We start from the raw sequence: 17,602 nt of genomic DNA on the forward strand, positions 1-17,602 counted from the left end.
ATACACATTGAGACGGTCAGCGTTTGGAGATCAGTTGCCTGCCTTTATAGTCCACAGTTTACCAGGGGAGAGCGCGAACGCAGTCCCCCACTATCAGAAATTGTGCAGTCGAGATTCCCGCATTTGGGGAATTCGCAGGGGTCAGCACAACCGGAGTGCAATGGCTGAGCCTCGCCCTGGGTGAACCACCTTCTTGATCATGGTATCTCCCCTGCCAGGTAAGTATGAGTTGTGCATCTCACACGCAGGGCAGCCTTTCACACACAAAGCACGCTGACCGATGGTGCTGACAATCTACACATTGACACAACCCGAGGCTACAGGGGGCTGTGGACCTGCAGGAATTCCATACACACCGTACACTTTGACCCAACGGCTGACAAAGATTATTTTTACATTTTATTAGATAAATAATGCTTATATTTCCCATCATGCAATGCGGTATTTCCACACCAAAGGCTGACCTCACATCATCTAGTCGATCTATTTGACCTCCTAAAATGAGCAACGGCCCAACTGCAAGTTCAGTGAGCCGAAGCTCAATCAGACTGCAACAAATGTTGCTTCATGTACATTTGAAATTCAGAGAAGAGAATAAAACTCGCAAAGCCAACTCTTCTCACATTACAACCACTTGCTGTTAGTGATGGGCAACTGACAGTCCTGCTACTAGTACAGACAAATCAACTGGACCAACAGCCAAATCAACACAGCCAATTAGTCAGTGTGGAAATCATGAGACACGGTGCTTGGGGCAACTCCTTCCCCTGATCTCAAACAAATCAGAGGTTGTCAAGATCTTCCGTGGACAACGTCACCGAATGATATTCCACATGCAGAAGAGGGGAGGGGCGCACCGTTCCGGAGATACTGCAATACCAGGTCGATGCGTGGAGTGGACGGAGCAAGCCCTATTCCATCTCCCTGCTCCAAAAAGCAATTTAATATATGGTCCCGGGTAGGGACGTATCAGATATTAAACTGATAAGAACAGATACTACACTTGATCTTAGCCAAAAGGCGAGAAGCGATAACGGAAAGGGTCGGAGGGCGGCCTCCTTCTCCGCACAGGCCGGTCACTGAGAGGTCCGACGGTGAATGATGTGCTTAAGCGACACCCAGTAAACACAAAACAAGTTCACTGAGCGTTTTGACCAGTGAAATACCCTGCAAGCATACGACATCTTTCTGGATTTATTTCAGCGGAAAAAATAACCCAGGCATTTATAATGCAGTGCCTGGGCTCGTCTTGGTCACTTGGTAGCTCTCATCCGGTGGTAATAGAAACCATCAGAAACTGAGATCTTATTCACAGCCTCGATAGAAACAAAACTGCAGCAGGTAAAGACCGGAGCCCATGTCGGCAAATGTTGCCCACGTTAAACATACAACAAATCTAAGGGAGTTTGAGTAAGCTGAAGTGAGCGATAAGATATTGTCAGATTCTTCTTCACTGACTGACCGTTTGCTTCCACATACGTGTGAGGAATATTGTTCATATTATCAGATGGATTGCCTCTGCTGAATAAAACGGCGGGAAGAAATGACATGGTACTGATTCCCACATTAATAGACAATGTTTAACAGCGGCGACGTCAAATCCGTCGCTCGCTGGGCGACATTTGCCGTAAATACACATTGAGACGGTCAGCGTTTGGAGATCAGTTGCCTGCCTTTATAGTCCACAGTTTACCAGGGGAGAGCGACATGATCCCCACTATCAGAAATTGTGCAGTCGAGATTCCCACATTTGGGGAATTCGCGGGGTCAGCACAACCGGAGTGCAATGGCTGAGCCTCGCCCTGGGTGAACCACCTTCTTGATCATGGTATCTCCCCTGCCAGGTAAGTATGAGTTGTGCATCTCACACGCAGGGCAGCCTTTCACACACAAAGCACGCTGACCGATGGTGCTGACAATCTACACATTGACACAACCCGAGGCTACAGGGGGCTGTGGACCTGCAGGAATTCCATACACACCGTACACTTTGACCCAACGGCTGACAAAGATTATTTTTACATTTTATTAGATAAATAATGCTTATATTTCCCATCATGCAATGCGGTATTTCCACACCAAAGGCTGACCTCACATCATCTAGTCGATCTATTTGACCTCCTAAAAATGAGCAACGGCCCAACTGCAAGTTCCAGTGAGCCGAGCTCAATCAGACTGCAAACAAATGTTGCTCATGTACATTTGAAATTCAGAGAAGAGAATAAAACTCGCAAAGCCAACTCTTCTCACATTACAACCACTTGCTGTTAGTGATGGGCAACTGACAGTCCTGCTACTAGTACAGACAAATCAACTGGACCAACAGCCAAATCAACACAGCCAATTAGTCAGTGTGGAAATCATGAGACACGGTGCTTGGGGCAACTCCTTCCCCTGATCTCAAACAAATCAGAGGTTATTAAGTTCTTCCGTGGACAACGTCGACAAACCAAAGTCGACGAATGATATTCTACATGCAGAAGAGGGGAGGGGCGCACCGTTCCAGGAGATACACAACACACAACAACTTCACTGAACGTTTTTACTAGTGAGTTGGAGTTTCCACAGACCACTTCCTGATGTTACACCCGAAGAGAGTGAGAGCGTGCAGGAGAGCATCAGGTGATCAGAATAGAAAACAGGGATTAATCTAACATCGACTGGTGGGCAATCCTGTGTAAGAAAATAATCTATTCATGAGTCTCTGGTGCAATCACCCCTGAACCAGGTGAAACCCTCCTCTCTGGGATGCATGGTTTCTAAAACAGTCCATGAGTTTCAATTACTTGCACATAATAAAACCGATGTTTTACCAACTTTAAAATCTTCCCATGCTCTTTTTCTATCCTTCCTGCTTGGAGTACAGTTAACATCGACCCCTACAACTAATGGTGCCCTGCCTAGCATGTGGAACTGCAAGTCTTCTAAGAAGTCATACCTGTCATTCTTTTCATTGAAACCATAAATAGGTGTGTTAAAAGTGCCCGGCCGTCTCTCACCACAGTGCTGCCCTTCACCACAACCTGCAGATTTTTAATTAAAATGGCCACTCCATCATTCTTGTTGTGATTGGATCTGCTCCATATTGATGTTTGTGGCCACATTTCCTCCCGCCATCTGCAGCGCTTTAAAAAGGGTATGCAACATTCCTGTATTAGAAACACATCTGACTTTATAGAACTAAGAAAGGATAAAACACTCTGAGCTCTTACTCTCGACTTCACACTTCTCACATTGATGGTTGAGAAGTTGAGTGTCATGAGTTATTTTAAAAACAACAAGTATGAAATTTTAGACGAGATTTAAGATGTCAAAATGTCTAAAACGAAAAGCAGTTAAGCAATTTCTTGTGAATGGAGCTGTTCCTTCACTCGTATGGGTGAAAAGTGAAGGGGTTGAGCTGCTTTCCGCGGTCGGACTCTGGGGTCTGGCCTCGGACACAGTGTTGCATTAAGCTTTGATTCCTTAGGGGTTGGTTGCAGAGCTATTGTTAAAAAGGAGACCTCATATGGTGAACTGGAGGGGAAGACTCTGGGCTCCTCCACAGAAGAACTGTCTGACAGAGTCCCAACTCTTCCCCTTTTTTCTGAGGCTGCAAGAGACTAAGAAGACAATTCTCAAGCAGTCCTCTTTGTTTGCTGGGCACGGAGGAGGGGGGCATCCTCACTATCGTCCTGTGATTGGACTTCTAGACTTTCTGCACTAGCTCCACCCTCTGCCTGCATCGCCCGATCCTTCTCAGAACTTTCCATTGATAAGGCCGTTGCAGGCCCCTCCCCTTCTCCCACCACACCTGATCCCTCTTCTCCGGTCATAGGATTTCGTGGGAAATTTGAATTGTCCATGCCAGCCTCTTCAATTAGCTCTCTAGCTGCTTCGACTTGGCAAAGGATTTCGGGAAAGCTCTGAAGAGGTGGATTGACTCTCCACAAAGATGGTTAGAGTTCCTCTTGTGGAGCTCTAAAATTAAACACGGGTTATAGGCCATGTCTTCCCGTCATGCATGGCGAATTACAATCCCGCTGTTCTCGTGAATGACATTTCCGCAACGAACACGTTACCAGTTAGTAGTACGTCCCACACTGTTAACCTAGCCACGACAAAACACAAATACCCGCCTCGCACTTACCAAACATTCACCTTTGACCAATAGTAAAGTTTACTATTTTCACACAGTCTGCTGCATTTTTGTCATGACAGAATGTTAAGAGAAGGAAAGAACACTTATTATTCCGACTTGGGAGTGTTCCCGCACATCGTATAAACACACACAATGAGCTACTTTTGTTGTGTTACGTATTTGTGGCAGTTTCTCACCAAGGGACACCACATGCAAAGAAAATAAACAAAAAAATGTCTATAGGTCTTGTACAATGAGCTGAGTGGCTTGTGGTGGTGTCAATAATTGATTGTAATTGGATACAACTACCATCGGTGCGGCGTTCGTAGCCATTCTGCAGACAGCCTGTTGACATGTCTGTAATTCTTTTCACCAGGTGGGAGATATCGAGTCCGATATATCTCAGACTCGGACTAACAAGTCGGGGTCTGACGTGAACTCAGCCGTTCATAATTACGGTTTAAACGATATGGTTTGTACGCGGCATATGCTAACTACGAATGCGCCAAAACCAACAAGGCAATTTGTATCCGCTTTTTTCTGATCAATTTGTATCTGCTTTTTTCTGATCAATTTGATTTATTTCCGATCTACGCCTATTGTTCGAAAACGAAATTATTCTTTAATTGCGTTGCTATGATGTGCAATCGGTAATGCATAGCTTAAACAAAAAATAATGGGCGTTTAAGAGCTCCCTCCAAACGTTTTCACGACGGTAAATTGAGTGTTAGCAAAGAAGCTTTTCCGAAGTACCCCAAGTTATCATGGATAGTCCCTCGTTTTTGTCTGTATGCGGTGTACAAATTTTGTTTTAAATTTTTCACAAGACATGTAAGGTGTAACTGGCCAGACAGTCCATCATTGTGACCCACAAAACCACAGAGAACATAGCAAAAAGCAGCTTAATTTACCACTTAACTGTTATTAAACTGCAACGTAGCCAAAAACAAGAATCACCTTTAAAGAACACATAGATATTGAACATCCGTCCACACAGGCGATAAAACTATCTAGTTCACTGACTTTGCACAACCTTCTTTTTTTCTAACTGTATGGCGAGAACCTGGCCAAAGAAACGCTAGAGGCTACAAACACGCCGAACTGTTGCCTATCGAAACTGCAGTTTTAAACAGGGATGTTGGAGGTTACTCCACCTAGGTGGAATATGTCTGCATTGAGCTCATCTGCCTTTGAAATTTGTAAAATGTTGTGCTCCACTGTGACAAAAACATCAACCCCTTCGTCTTGCTCCCGCATGAAGTCCCACGCTGCAGTAAAACTACAAACCTTCACCCCCACATACAAAAATTACACACCATCAAACCTCAACAGTTATGTCTACTAAATTTATTTTCAAGACTGCAGACAATCTTTCAAACTGTAATAAGTAACAGCCATCCTCACATGTGAAAAATGACCAACAGCAGTTTCAAACATGTCACTTCAGAAAATGCACACTGGAAAGGCTTTTCCATATCACCACAAGACAACAAGCATGCACTTCCTTCCGAGACTTTACAATAATATAGTGCTCCATTGCACAGAAATGGAATCCCGATAGCATTTAGCCATCACATGAACAAATAGCAGAAAAGTTCATTAAACACACATTAATGTATAATAAAGAGGAGAATCTTACCACAGCCATTTCATGACAATATGTTAAAGTGTTCCACTTAGTGCAGTACATATATACGAGCAGTGGAGGAGGCTCAAAATACAAGAAGTCTGAAGTAGACATTGACAGTCACCAGTGATTTAGTGAGATGTTTTTATCCCTGAGATTCCCAAGCAAGCATGGCATGTTTAATTCCAGTTCGAGACATCAAAACGTCTGGAAATGTTTATACAAAAACTGACAAATGATTAAACCTAACGCCCCGAAACTGGATGTTACTTGAGTTGCTACCAGTGACTTGCCGTTTCCTTATAGATGACTGACATTTTGAAGAAATCATACATTTTTTAAACATTAAGCGATGTGTACCAATTTTATTGAAAAAGAGATAAATGTCATTAAATGAAGCTTCTTCTGCATTCGTACTACCGTTGGCTGTAGCTTGACATGTAAAACAACAATAAACAGATCCACACATGAGAAAACTATCCCGTCCACATAAATAAGACACTTCCAGTTCTTAATGGGGAATGCCAAACAATGTTAGGAATTCATGTTAATTTTATATTCTGGATAATCCAATCAATGATTCCAAAAAATGAGTTCACTCCACTAAAAATAGACCCTAAACCCGATATCTCTATGACCACAGGTTCATGTTGTAGCTGCCTTGTCAGACAACGACAGAACTATAAAGAATGAAGTCATCACTGAGTGGTGTTCCCCTTTACGACCTTATAATATTGTCTTGAAATGGGCCTGACAATCTCATAAAAAGTACATTCTCCCACAATGACAAGTGCAAATAAATACATCATCTCTTCTCTTGATGAAAAACACATAACTGCAATTTTGACAATTTCACTCTTGCTTGAATGTAGAGTTGTCATATGGTGTCAGTTTAATAACCTTTTGAAATGAGGGGTCGGACAAATGAAAGTCTGGTAAAACCATCACAATTTGCTTTCAGTCAATGGTTTTCACCCTCCATGGAAAATGTACCGTTTGCAAACGTGTGACTTGTTCCAACTACGGCCCGCCCACCCCCAAATCCTACCCCCTACCCTATATATACCCCGCTGGTTTAGGCAGCAACCTCTTACACTGCAACAACATCTACTGCACACTCACTGTGCTGCTTTTACTTTGAATAGTCACAGTAAATATATCGGGTATGTGATCAACATGTTAAGTAACAGGGAATATGAAAGGGAAATAACAAACTCACTCGCAATTATAATTCAATACATGGGTTGTGAGTCAAAACAAAAAAATCCTTTAAAAAAAAAAAAAAAAAAAACCCATCCCTGAAACCTATGTAAACATGTAAATATGCATCACATCCTGACAGAATGGGGCAGAACAGTTGCATCTTCATCTGCATTTTATCACCGTAGTGTTTTAACCATGAATTCAGAAATAATGGTGGACAAGTCCTTAATAGTTTGACAAAAGTGGAAGATTCGGTAACGCTTTACTACAAGTCCCCCATCTAGCATTTATAAGCAGGATATAAAACACTTCATAAATGGCTTTAACAAGTCATGCATCTGTAAACAGATATCAGTGTTAAGATATGTATTTTTGAACAAATATAAGACCTCATGGACACCCATAAATGGAGGCTGGAGAATGAAAAGATAATGAACGACAACACAGTAAAACACAGTTGTAATAATATAAAACCTGTTTTCATAGAAGAAGTTACAACTATATACAACTACAGTGTAGTGTGTTATAAACCATCCATCCATCCATCCATCCATTTTCTGCCACCTATCCAGAGTTGGTTCGCGGGGGCAGCAGGTTAAGCAAGGTAGTCCAGAGGTCCCTCTCCCAAGCAATGCTTTCCAGTTCCTCCTCCTGGGAGACCCAGAGTGTTCCCGGGCCATTGGAGATATGTAGTCTCCATGTAAGATCGCGCCTAAACCATTTATTAAATGTTGATATGCTGTGTATGAATGCCAAACAGGGGAACTTACAGTAAAGTTACGCCAATGGTTCTGGAGATCTGTACCAACATGAGTTATACTCTCCTGACGCCCTCCAGTGTCTAGTCTTACACCATCCAGTGCTCTGTTCCTCCCCTTTTTATTCTGCAAAAAACTCTGCTTCTCAAACTTCCCAAACAAGGACATCATCCAGAGAAAGGGACTAAAAACATTTGAGTTTGTGAATGTCTAGAAGATGAGGTGGGACTTAGATGGCCCCAATGATGCTGCTGCGTTCTCCCATCCGTCTGTTATCCCTCCGTCAGGACAGGAAGATCATGAGTTGTGGATGCACCAGTCGACAGTGGTGAAGTTACTTCCCCCAGAAACCCCTTCGTCCGGGTCTCCATTGCCGTGCCAGCAGCCAATCACATTGCTCGCTGCCGGAGAGTCCCTCCCTCGCTGCTTTTGCTGCCTGTTGCGTTGCTGTTTCCTGGCAGCAAGGGAGTGAGCTCTGAAAACAAGTAAATGATTCAGCATGATACTGAATCATTATTTGGAGTTTTGTGTACAGGCTTAATAAATCTTATTGGCTGTATTTACGTGGCCCGAAATCTCGAGTTTGTCCCACGTGTGATCTGAACGGCATTAGCCTCTATGCTGATGAAATATGCAACTGGAGCCAACGGTCGGTTAGCTTAGCTTAGCGTAAAGACAGGAAACAGGGGTAAACAGCTTAAAAATGAATAAAATCCGCCTACTGCACGTCTACATTTTTTGATCCGTCAAAAAACAAAGTTTAAGAACGACCATTCATATTTTTTTCACCTAACCCCACATAAAACGGCAAACAGTTGACGTGACGTGGGAGTGACACCAATCTTTTCATCTAACTCTGTAAAAAAGATACATACATGCCAAATTATTGCCTTAAGGACAGATGACTAAAAAGACATGCTAGCTAATATTGTGACTCTTCCAAAATGTGTAAGTACAATAACACAATACCATTTAACATATTACAATCATGCCAAATGTTTTCAAAAACCAAAATTATTTGTAGTCCCCACTGGAACAGAAACGTCAAAGTGAAACACTGAAGGTGAAACTGATTTTATTATATGATGTACTGTGAGACATTCCTGTTTGTGTTCTGGGAAACGAGCATGCATGCTCAGGAGACGGGTTCTGTTGAGTAAAGGTGATTGTCACCTCTGTCTCTGTTGGTCTACGCCCTTTCCCCCACCTCAAACTCGGTTTCCTGTCATTTCTCATCCTTCCCCCCACATTCCCTTAAAATAACAAGGTCATATTACACTGAGGCACAAGATTAGTGCACGTCTCCATCCAAAGTCCCACTCATTCTAGGTTTTGAAGGTGGCACAGTTTAATAATTAATAAACTAAAGGTGGTTGTAACCTCTTAAACAGAATTAAGACGATCACTCTGCACTGAGACTTAGAAAAGGAGCCATTACGGCTGCAACGGATATTTAATTATTAATATAACAATTAATTATAGGAAATTAGTTTCATAAGAGTGAAATCAAAGTCAGCTAATATGCAAAAAAAAGTGTTAGATAATCGTTTGAATTGTATAATAGTATAAAGTAAACCAAAACTTTGTGTTCCATCCCATTCTCTGAGAAACTTTGTTTGCTTTAGAGAACGTGTATGCAGATGACACAATATAATATCATCGAGAAAGAACTTTGCTAAACAACAGTAGTGAATTTGTCTAATTAAAATGTAATTTTTAACTCTTAATAGCATACTTTAAATTAAACTGAATAGAATTTTGTCTTGTCCTGCCTCTCTACACTCACCTTTCATCTCAGTTTCCATCTTGCTTTCGTTATCTTCGGCTGTGGGGCTGCTGGTACAGTCAGCCGCATTAGTTTTTACTGGATCCTGTTTCCCCGCAGCACCGGCGTGTTTATTCCCATCCACACTGTCCATCTTCACCAGACAGAGAGTTTGCAGCAGACCCATGGCATCGAAGTTTTCTCCGGCGCATTCCCCTCGTCGCCTCAACAACTCCAACACCTACAGTCAGAAAACGTGTCAAAATTATCGCTGACAGCTTTACAGACACACCGATGTTTATCTTGTGTCTAGAAAAGGCGACGTTGCATCGTGGGCTTGTTAGCAGACGGTAGCACACACCGGCGCACAAACTCACAATACGCGCTAACGCACCTTGATGTATTTGAAGGACTTCAGCTCGCTGATGTTCTCCTCCAGGAAGAGGAGATAGAGAGAGAGATCGTCCCACTGGCCTGCGGGGGTGGGCAGGACGCTCACTGTGGGGAGTGACTGGTAGGTTTCCAGGAATCGGGCGTATCCGTGGCAGAGGAGGGGGCGGACACTGGCATAGATCACCACGGGAATCAGTGCGATGAACAGGACCAAGTTGACAAGGCTGGAAACAGAGTCAAACAAACAGACTGAAGTTTGATGTGCGGAGGGGGCAATTCATGAATATTACACTATGGCTGTGTTATAGTACAACACAACTGACAGAGTGATAAGAAATGTACATACAGTATATTAAATATTAGAATGTTTTAATGTAACATTCAAAAAACAGGGGAAATTAACTAAAAATGAACTGGTGACGAAAGAAGCAAAACACCTTATGATAGTACAGGGTTTCTGCAGCGTTCACCAAATTATTAAAATGCACAACTTTTTAGAACCCTTTTATATACCACATGGAAAGTAATCTCATACCCCTTTCCCAATCATACCAATCAAAGAAAGGTGGAAAACCAGTAAGGACAGTAAGGCCTACAATTATTTATGAAGAACATTATTTTATTGACGTGTATATCACATTTGTGTCAGTTCTTGTCAGCTGTATACAACAGTAATTCCTGGTAATATCTAACTATAAATGAAGGAATCTGTCTCACTTCCTTTTTTTCTCCAATATTTTGTCAACCTTAATTCATATAAATAGGATGGACAAAATTTTGGGATCAGCTCTCAGCTCTTTCTGATCAGGTATCTGACAAATAGGGTCTATTCTTCTTCTTCTTATTATTATCAATATCGTAACACAGCAGCAACATGGAAATTAGATGAGGATGATCAGTTGATTGAACAGAATATTGAAGAGATAACAAGCACGTTTTGAACGGGCACTGCACTAGTAATTAATCAATTAACATGTCCCAGAACCAGATAAGCGGCATAAAATTGAATTGATCAACGAATTATTGAATAATTTATTGAAGTTTTCTCTAAGCTCAACAATTTGCCCATTATGAGCTGAGCCGAGCTACTGTAGCAGCGGTAGTGACAGTGTTTGCTAAAGGTCTGATGTTGCTGAATGGATCAGTGAACAGCCTCCTGTGATCACAATCCACTCTTCACCAGATAAACTTGTAGCTGATAGATGCGTGACGTCCCGTAAAGGCCCACAAGAAAGTTATAACTAATGTTACTATCTACAGCAGCCAAGAAAAAATGGTTGAGACCTTTTTAGTACCTCCTATGGTCTTTTCTCAGGCAACCGAATTCAGTGCTGACTTTAAGACTTGCAGATGCCCTGCGCGAATCAGGGTATCCAGTACATCACCACATCACATAAACCCGCCTCAAAGCCACACTCTCTGACACAGTCTGCACAAAAACCGAGCTTCACAGAGGCAGCTTTCATTGCAGACCCAACGTTTTGGAGTAAATTATATGCAGGTGTTTGTATTACTGTGTCCACCCTCTGTAGTTGTTGACGGACTTACATTAGCTGTTGAAGGAATCAGCCTAAGACCTTCAGGCTGACCCTCCCCACCTCTGTCTGAGGCATTTCAGACGAACCGCTGTCTATTTCTGTAATAACCAAAACGGCGTAGCGCACAGATAAATACCTGAGCAAAGAGAAGACTCCCACGGCGATGAGCTTACACTGCACCTTGTCGGGGATGCCGGGGTCGGAGGCGAGCAGGCCGACACGGAGCGTGCAGCCAAACTCGTCCGTGACTGAGGCCAGGCGGAGGTAGTAACCCAGGTAGACGCAGGCACACAGCAGGGTGACAAGGGTCAGGCCGCGACACAACAGGTAGTAAAACAGCATCACCCGCGAGCAACGCTTGGTCATCAGAAACTTCTCCACCAGCGGGTAATTGAAACAGCCCTCTGTAGGGTCGCTGGCCAGAGGGTTACGAAAATACGGGAGCAGAGAGAGAGAAAGAGATGTCAAGATCAGAGCCATCACGTGATATTTAACAGGAAGAAAGCAGGAAAATCCTCCTCTGTCTGTTACAAAATTCTACATGTAACAGCGTAACATGAGACAAATGTCAATATCCCATCATCTTCACTTAGTCACGGAAAAAATTAAAAGTCGTCAAACAGTCCTTATATTACCAAACAAACAACGGTGGGGGGTTGGGAGATTTGCTTATAGTCAAAAAAGTTGGTCACTAAACTCCAGAATAATCTCACTGTATCAACCAGGAGTCTCCTGGAACAGTTCACCAGCGTGTTGAAGGTCAAACACTGTCCCGGTGTCGTCATGTCTCAAGATTGAAATGATCAATAAAATGATTCACAGTGGTCTGATGTCTGAGTGTGTGCCTCCTGTAATAAGCTGCGTTGGTTCCAGAGCTGATTTAGAAATAATCGCTGGTAATAAGTTGGTTTTGGGAACCGGACTTCAACACGACAACAGCAAGAGACCCCCCAGTTGCCATAAGGTATTGCACAAACTGCCCTAACGCCAACCGGTTTTCTTCTGTAATGTTAAACCTGATTCCACACCTAGCCGGACCCCAATCTATTTTCTCTCCCAAGACCTAACCACGACCTGACCTAAAAGCTAACCACAACCACGTGTCAAGGGGAAATCCCACTTTGGCGCAAGACTGAAACGGTGAAGTGACATCGAAAAATATGCAGAGATTTAGTCAAAAGCCAACCACTTGGATCCGAGATAATGTGTGTTACACCTGATTTCAGGTGTCCTTCTGTACCTGTCTGGTGTGAGCAGTCCTGAGGTGGCCATGCGTTTGGCCAGAGTGACGGCACGGTTGTAACACCGGTCCAACTCCTCCATGATGAAGCCGAGGTCCGACTGCAGGAGGGGAGCAGCGGAAAACCTCCAGAACAACGCCGGGGTGTACATCAGCACTGCCACCAACAGCAGGATGTAGGGGAAGAACTGGACAGGAGAGGGGTTCAACAAAAATGTTAATTAACAAGTCATATCATGAGCAGTAACATTCATGCCCATACAATGGTCGATATAAGAGATGCAAATACAATCAAACAACAGTCCAAGTCTCCACCAAAGCACAGCAGTCACTGTTCTTCAGCTGACTCCAGTGGATCTTGGACGGAAATGGGAGCTTCTGCTTCTTCTTCTTCAAAATAAAACAATATAAACCACTGGGGCCAATCACAAAAACTGAAACTGACTGAACTGCGTCGCACGTGGGAGTGTCCATTCTTATCAATGACCAAACTTGAACTTCAAGCATAAAGTGGCGCAGCAAACCACACATAACATGTCTGATTATGTTATGGAGACTAACAGACGAACAAAAATCAACTATTTTTCCAAAGGTTTCTGTGCAGTGACGTTCTACATTTCTTAAAAACAGCTTGTTACAGCAATACAATGATTTGACAGTAAACAAATTGTTTCACAAAACGCATAAATGAAAGGACAAAATAAGGCATTATATAATGTAACTAGACAGTGGATTGTTCTTACATTTTATTGCATGTGTCACTGCAGAACAATTTATTTACTATTAGCTGTTGCATCATTGGAATTCTAGTGCCATTGCTGCTAGCGTCACTATAGAAAGATCAATTTAGGAACGCATAGAGACACACACCCATTATTGCGCTTGATGCTTAGCGCTAGCCTTCAATGTCTCACTAAAGGTATTTTCAAAACACACCCTAAAAAAAAAAAAAAATCAAAAGCTGCCTGTTCATAATTGAAATTTTACCTAGTACTTTCATTTAAACACACCATACAAGAAAATCACTTTTACACACCGACAGGCTTTGTAAAAAGAAAAAAAAAAAGAAAAAACAGGTTGAACAAGTGAATCCTGTTAAACATTAATTTTTTGGAAATTTTCAGGGAAATTATGGCCAGACTTATCATTTCCACACAGCATGCACCAGGAGGATCCTCACTCTCATTTCCGTCCATATTATGATTGCACGGCACGTCTGTCTGTTCCAGCAGTAGAACAGTCTACTCCCATCTTATTGTTCTGTCAGAAGGTGTGTTACAAAGCCTGCTCTGTCTGAATACCATCAGGCGGTAAACAACCTAGTTCGGACGTTTCAGGAAAGCTCCCTTGAGTTTTCACCAAGACCAAGGAGCCGTGCCGTGGGAGCCGAGAGACACCGGACTCACAACAGCCAGCTCGTCTGCAACCCCTCAGTATCGAAGGCCAGCTGGGAGAACAAGTACAATCGCTTAAATACCTCGAGACGGAGACGGAAACCGCCTCGTCCTTTCCCCTGCAGCGCCTCCATCTGCTGAGGAAGCTCAGGACTTTTACTGTCAGCAAGGACATTTTAACCCTGGTTTACAGGACACTAATTGAATCTGTACTCTCCTTCAGTATTTCAGCCCTCACCACCAGACACAAAACAGAGCTTTCTTGAGCAACTATCAGGCCAGCAAAATAACCGGTTCACCCCTAACTCCCCTATCTGACCTGTACACCCGGTCAGTAACCAGGAAGCCACTCTGATCAAGCAGGGGCCCTCTCACCCCCTCAACCAGTCCTTCCAGTTACCGCCATCAGGGCGATGCTACAAAGTCCCGCTGGCCCGGGAAAACCTCTACAAAAAAAAACAAAATCGTTGAATCCCATCACCCTGAACTGATCAAAAACAGGCACCGTACCCTGACCTGTTTAACACTCTTCCTGTCAGTTGTAGTTTTAAGAGTTTTCTGGATGTGTGTGTGTGTTTATTTAGTTATTGTTGTGCATTGTCAAAGAAAAACTTTCTGTTACTTTGTATTCTTATTAATTTTCCCATATGGTATGTGTGTGGACAAGTTTTAATCATCAAACTAATGTCTAACTAATACACATTAGAATAGTTTTAACAACACTAATCCTATGCGCGTGTGTGTGTCTGTACCTTGTGAAGCCACAGAGGTAGAGTGTGTGTATGTACGGCTGCCCAGCAGTAGGAGTCCACATAAGCAGCCTGCCTCCAGGAGAAGTTAGTAGGAGCAAAACAGCTGATCTGAGTACCTGGAAGAAACAGAGATTTGGAAAACAACACAGACGCAGGGAAAAAAAACGTGAGACTAAGTGATGGGAATGAGACTGAAAAGGTGTAACAGAGCCATGCTTATTTTTATGGGTTTAACATTTCAATCAGAAGACTTCTCTAAAGACTGAAAAACAAATCAAGCTGTTCATCAGTTGTCCATAGATCTCTTTCTAATTCTCCATCCTCATTGTGGATTTTTGATATCTGCACTGGACGTTTCAGATCTGTGGTTTAACCTCGAGCATGTGCGGCTATCCCGACTAAGTAAAATACTAAGATTTCCAGCCTTTCTAAGCCTGCTTCCTGTATTAACCCCGCTAGTCTTGACCTGAACCAGAGCGGATCTGGTCTTGGAACAGACCTTGTGGTCTGGACTCCAGCCCTGGCTCCATATCAACACTCACCAACTGAAACCTCTTGAGCAAAGGCCAGGGAGATGAGGAGGAGGGGCAGGCCCACCGCCACACAGGTCACCATCTTGTCCACAGCCAGCTCAGTCCGGACGCTGCGGTATCGAGCCTGGTTCGGCTCCTTCAGCAGAAAGTCGCTGAACACATACTCTGTAGCCACGTGGGCGATGGCCATCTCACCGCTCTGCTGTAACCTGCAGCACATAAACGACAGCACCGGCTGTGTAGAGTATTGACACGTTTCTCCGCGCCGTCAGGAGCTTCTGTTGCCTTTTTGCCAGACAAATTTCAATTGCAGGATGCAAATGCAGGTGTCAGGTGAATGGTGTGTGGTTACGTGTCACAGAGGCAGGTAGAGCAGCTGGTTACTTTCCCAATTTGCTTGCCTTACTCCCTAAATCAACTAGAACGCAGTTCATCATTAATGAATAAGGCCTTTCCCGGTTGGACTTTCACAAACCTTCTGAAAATGATCACCTTAGTACCGTGAGTCTGTTTATATAACCTCATTTGATTCTTAGCTGCACTGGCCCATTGAGCGTGAATCTTGCCTGATGTAACCTTCGCCCCAAACATAAATCACTGACCTTTGTAGACATTGAGCCGATTTAAACGGAAGTGGCCGGACCGATGCCGGTCGCTTGCCTCACTTGATGCCCAGCAGCTGTGCCTGCTTGTGGGAATTTCTCGGGTTTAAAGTAGTGGAACATGTGCGTTTATTTATAAAACCAGGGCCGAAAACAACTCGTGACCGTCTCCCCATAACATTACCAGGCTCCTTTGTTCAGCCGGAGCTGGATTTCTGTAGTGTATAGCAGCAGGTTTGTTCCGTTACTACTGTTATTTATTATATTTGTAGGCCGAAAATTCACTCGATTTGGAGCTAGGTTAGCTTGCGAGTAACTCTGTGGTATTGCTGATCAGATTTTGTCTTAGGGGAAGAGCCAGTTTAAACAGACCTTACCACTGTTTGACTTCAATTAAAAGCTGTGATTTTACTTAACACAAACCGGTTGTTTTCGGGGATCCGACGAGACTACAGCTAATTCATTTTATAATGACACTAGCTCATTGTAATTTATTGTAAAACGGGATGATGAACTTGAACTTACCTACCGGCCCGCACCCGCTAAGCGTAAATTCTCTATTAAACTGACATGGCTGCGATTAAACAGCACCGGCTGCTGCGAAGGTGAAGTTGTACGCGTTTCCCAGGACAGGAGCTAGATGGTGCGGCAGACTAGACATTCAACAGATGAAACAACAATCACAACTTTCGAAATGAACCTTCTTCCTGTGAGACAAAAAACTCCTTCCGGCCCCCTTGAAAAGCAGATGCCTTCACGTGCGACTCAGCAGCTCTGATTTTTCAGCTCCAACGATGCCTTCACAGGCAGCTCGTGAGTTTGTACTTTAGTAAAGTCGAGCCTCCTTAAGTAGCAGTGCCGTGATTGCTGGGCAACCTGTTACTTTTGATCTACGCTCATTTTCTCACCGCCGAGCATGACGTTGAAATACAGATAATCACAAAATCAGGGAAATCGCCATTTTGAAAAAAGGAATAAAGCAACATCAGCTTTTCTGGTCAGCTGCTTAAAAACAGGGCTCTTAAGGCTGTGCACTCAACGTCCAGTGTGTAAAATACAACCACACAAGATCAGTGTGAAGGCAGCGTACTGTGGAGTTAAAACTGCCAAAATATAAAAATGCAATGAAATGTCAGATTGCAGAACAATCCTGCAATAACTGCAGTCCAAATGTATTATTGTTACAAAATATGACAAAAAGCTAAAATGTGAAATACAACGAAATGTGATTTGCAATCAAAATGACAGTTTCAATGTGACTGTGTTGCCTGTAATTTGGTGTGTGTTACATATTTTTGCCTTGCGTTTCTCAGTTTTTCCTCGTTTAAGCAGTATTACTGTCTGAAAGAATCTGTAGTCACTTCAAGAACATTTCACCAATAAAATTCAGAGAGAACGACTGAGAAATGCATAGTAAAAATTAAGAAACACAAACTAAGGACAGACAATTGCAGTCAAAAACCCAAAGATGTTGAGTTTATGATCATAGAAAAAGGTAAAACCGGCAAATATGTACGTTTATGAAGCTGGAGCGAGTGACTTTTTTTTAGCATTTTTGCTTTGAAAAATAACATTTAATGAACAATTAATCAATTATCAAAATTGTTGCCAATTCATTTTCTGTCGATAATCTATTCGATTGATCAATAACAGGGGGCCCGACAACAATTTTGCCCC

General features: G+C 43.0%; 1 protein-coding gene and 3 non-coding genes across 9 annotated transcripts; all 4 read right to left on the reverse strand.

Annotated features, from left to right (window-relative positions):
* Positions 1 to 62: 62 nt before the first annotated feature.
* LOC120792581 lies at positions 63 to 226 on the reverse strand. Its single transcript, XR_005707843.1, has one exon. It is a non-coding gene; the product is annotated as a U1 spliceosomal RNA (small nuclear RNA).
* Positions 227 to 846: 620 nt separating this feature from the next.
* Positions 847 to 1,032, reverse strand: LOC120792603. Its single transcript, XR_005707865.1, has one exon. It is a non-coding gene; the product is annotated as a U2 spliceosomal RNA (small nuclear RNA).
* Positions 1,033 to 1,694: 662 nt separating this feature from the next.
* LOC120792587 lies at positions 1,695 to 1,852 on the reverse strand. Its single transcript, XR_005707849.1, has one exon. It is a non-coding gene; the product is annotated as a U1 spliceosomal RNA (small nuclear RNA).
* Positions 1,853 to 6,818: 4,966 nt separating this feature from the next.
* LOC120792572 (pannexin-1-like) lies at positions 6,819 to 16,695 on the reverse strand. 6 transcript variants are annotated; one of them, XM_040131840.1, is made up of 8 exons: positions 16,626 to 16,695; positions 15,333 to 15,532; positions 14,791 to 14,906; positions 12,645 to 12,832; positions 11,541 to 11,819; positions 9,868 to 10,090; positions 9,495 to 9,714; positions 6,819 to 8,183 (listed from the first exon to the last, which is right to left on the reverse strand). In XM_040131840.1, the coding sequence occupies exons 2-8, from the start codon at positions 15,511 to 15,513 to the stop codon at positions 8,098 to 8,100; spliced, it is 1,293 nt and encodes a 430-aa protein (XP_039987774.1). In that variant the 5' UTR covers positions 15,514 to 15,532; positions 16,626 to 16,695; the 3' UTR covers positions 6,819 to 8,097. The 6 variants fall into 6 exon arrangements, with proteins under 6 accessions (XP_039987774.1, XP_039987773.1, XP_039987771.1 ...); XM_040131839.1 differs by having other exon boundaries at positions 16,455 to 16,689; XM_040131837.1 differs by having other exon boundaries at positions 15,333 to 15,558; positions 16,455 to 16,689.
* Between the last annotated feature and the right edge of the window lie 907 nt (positions 16,696 to 17,602).

This window comes from Xiphias gladius, chromosome 7, assembly GCF_016859285.1.
Source record: "Xiphias gladius isolate SHS-SW01 ecotype Sanya breed wild chromosome 7, ASM1685928v1, whole genome shotgun sequence".
NCBI lineage: Eukaryota > Metazoa > Chordata > Actinopteri > Istiophoriformes > Xiphiidae > Xiphias > Xiphias gladius.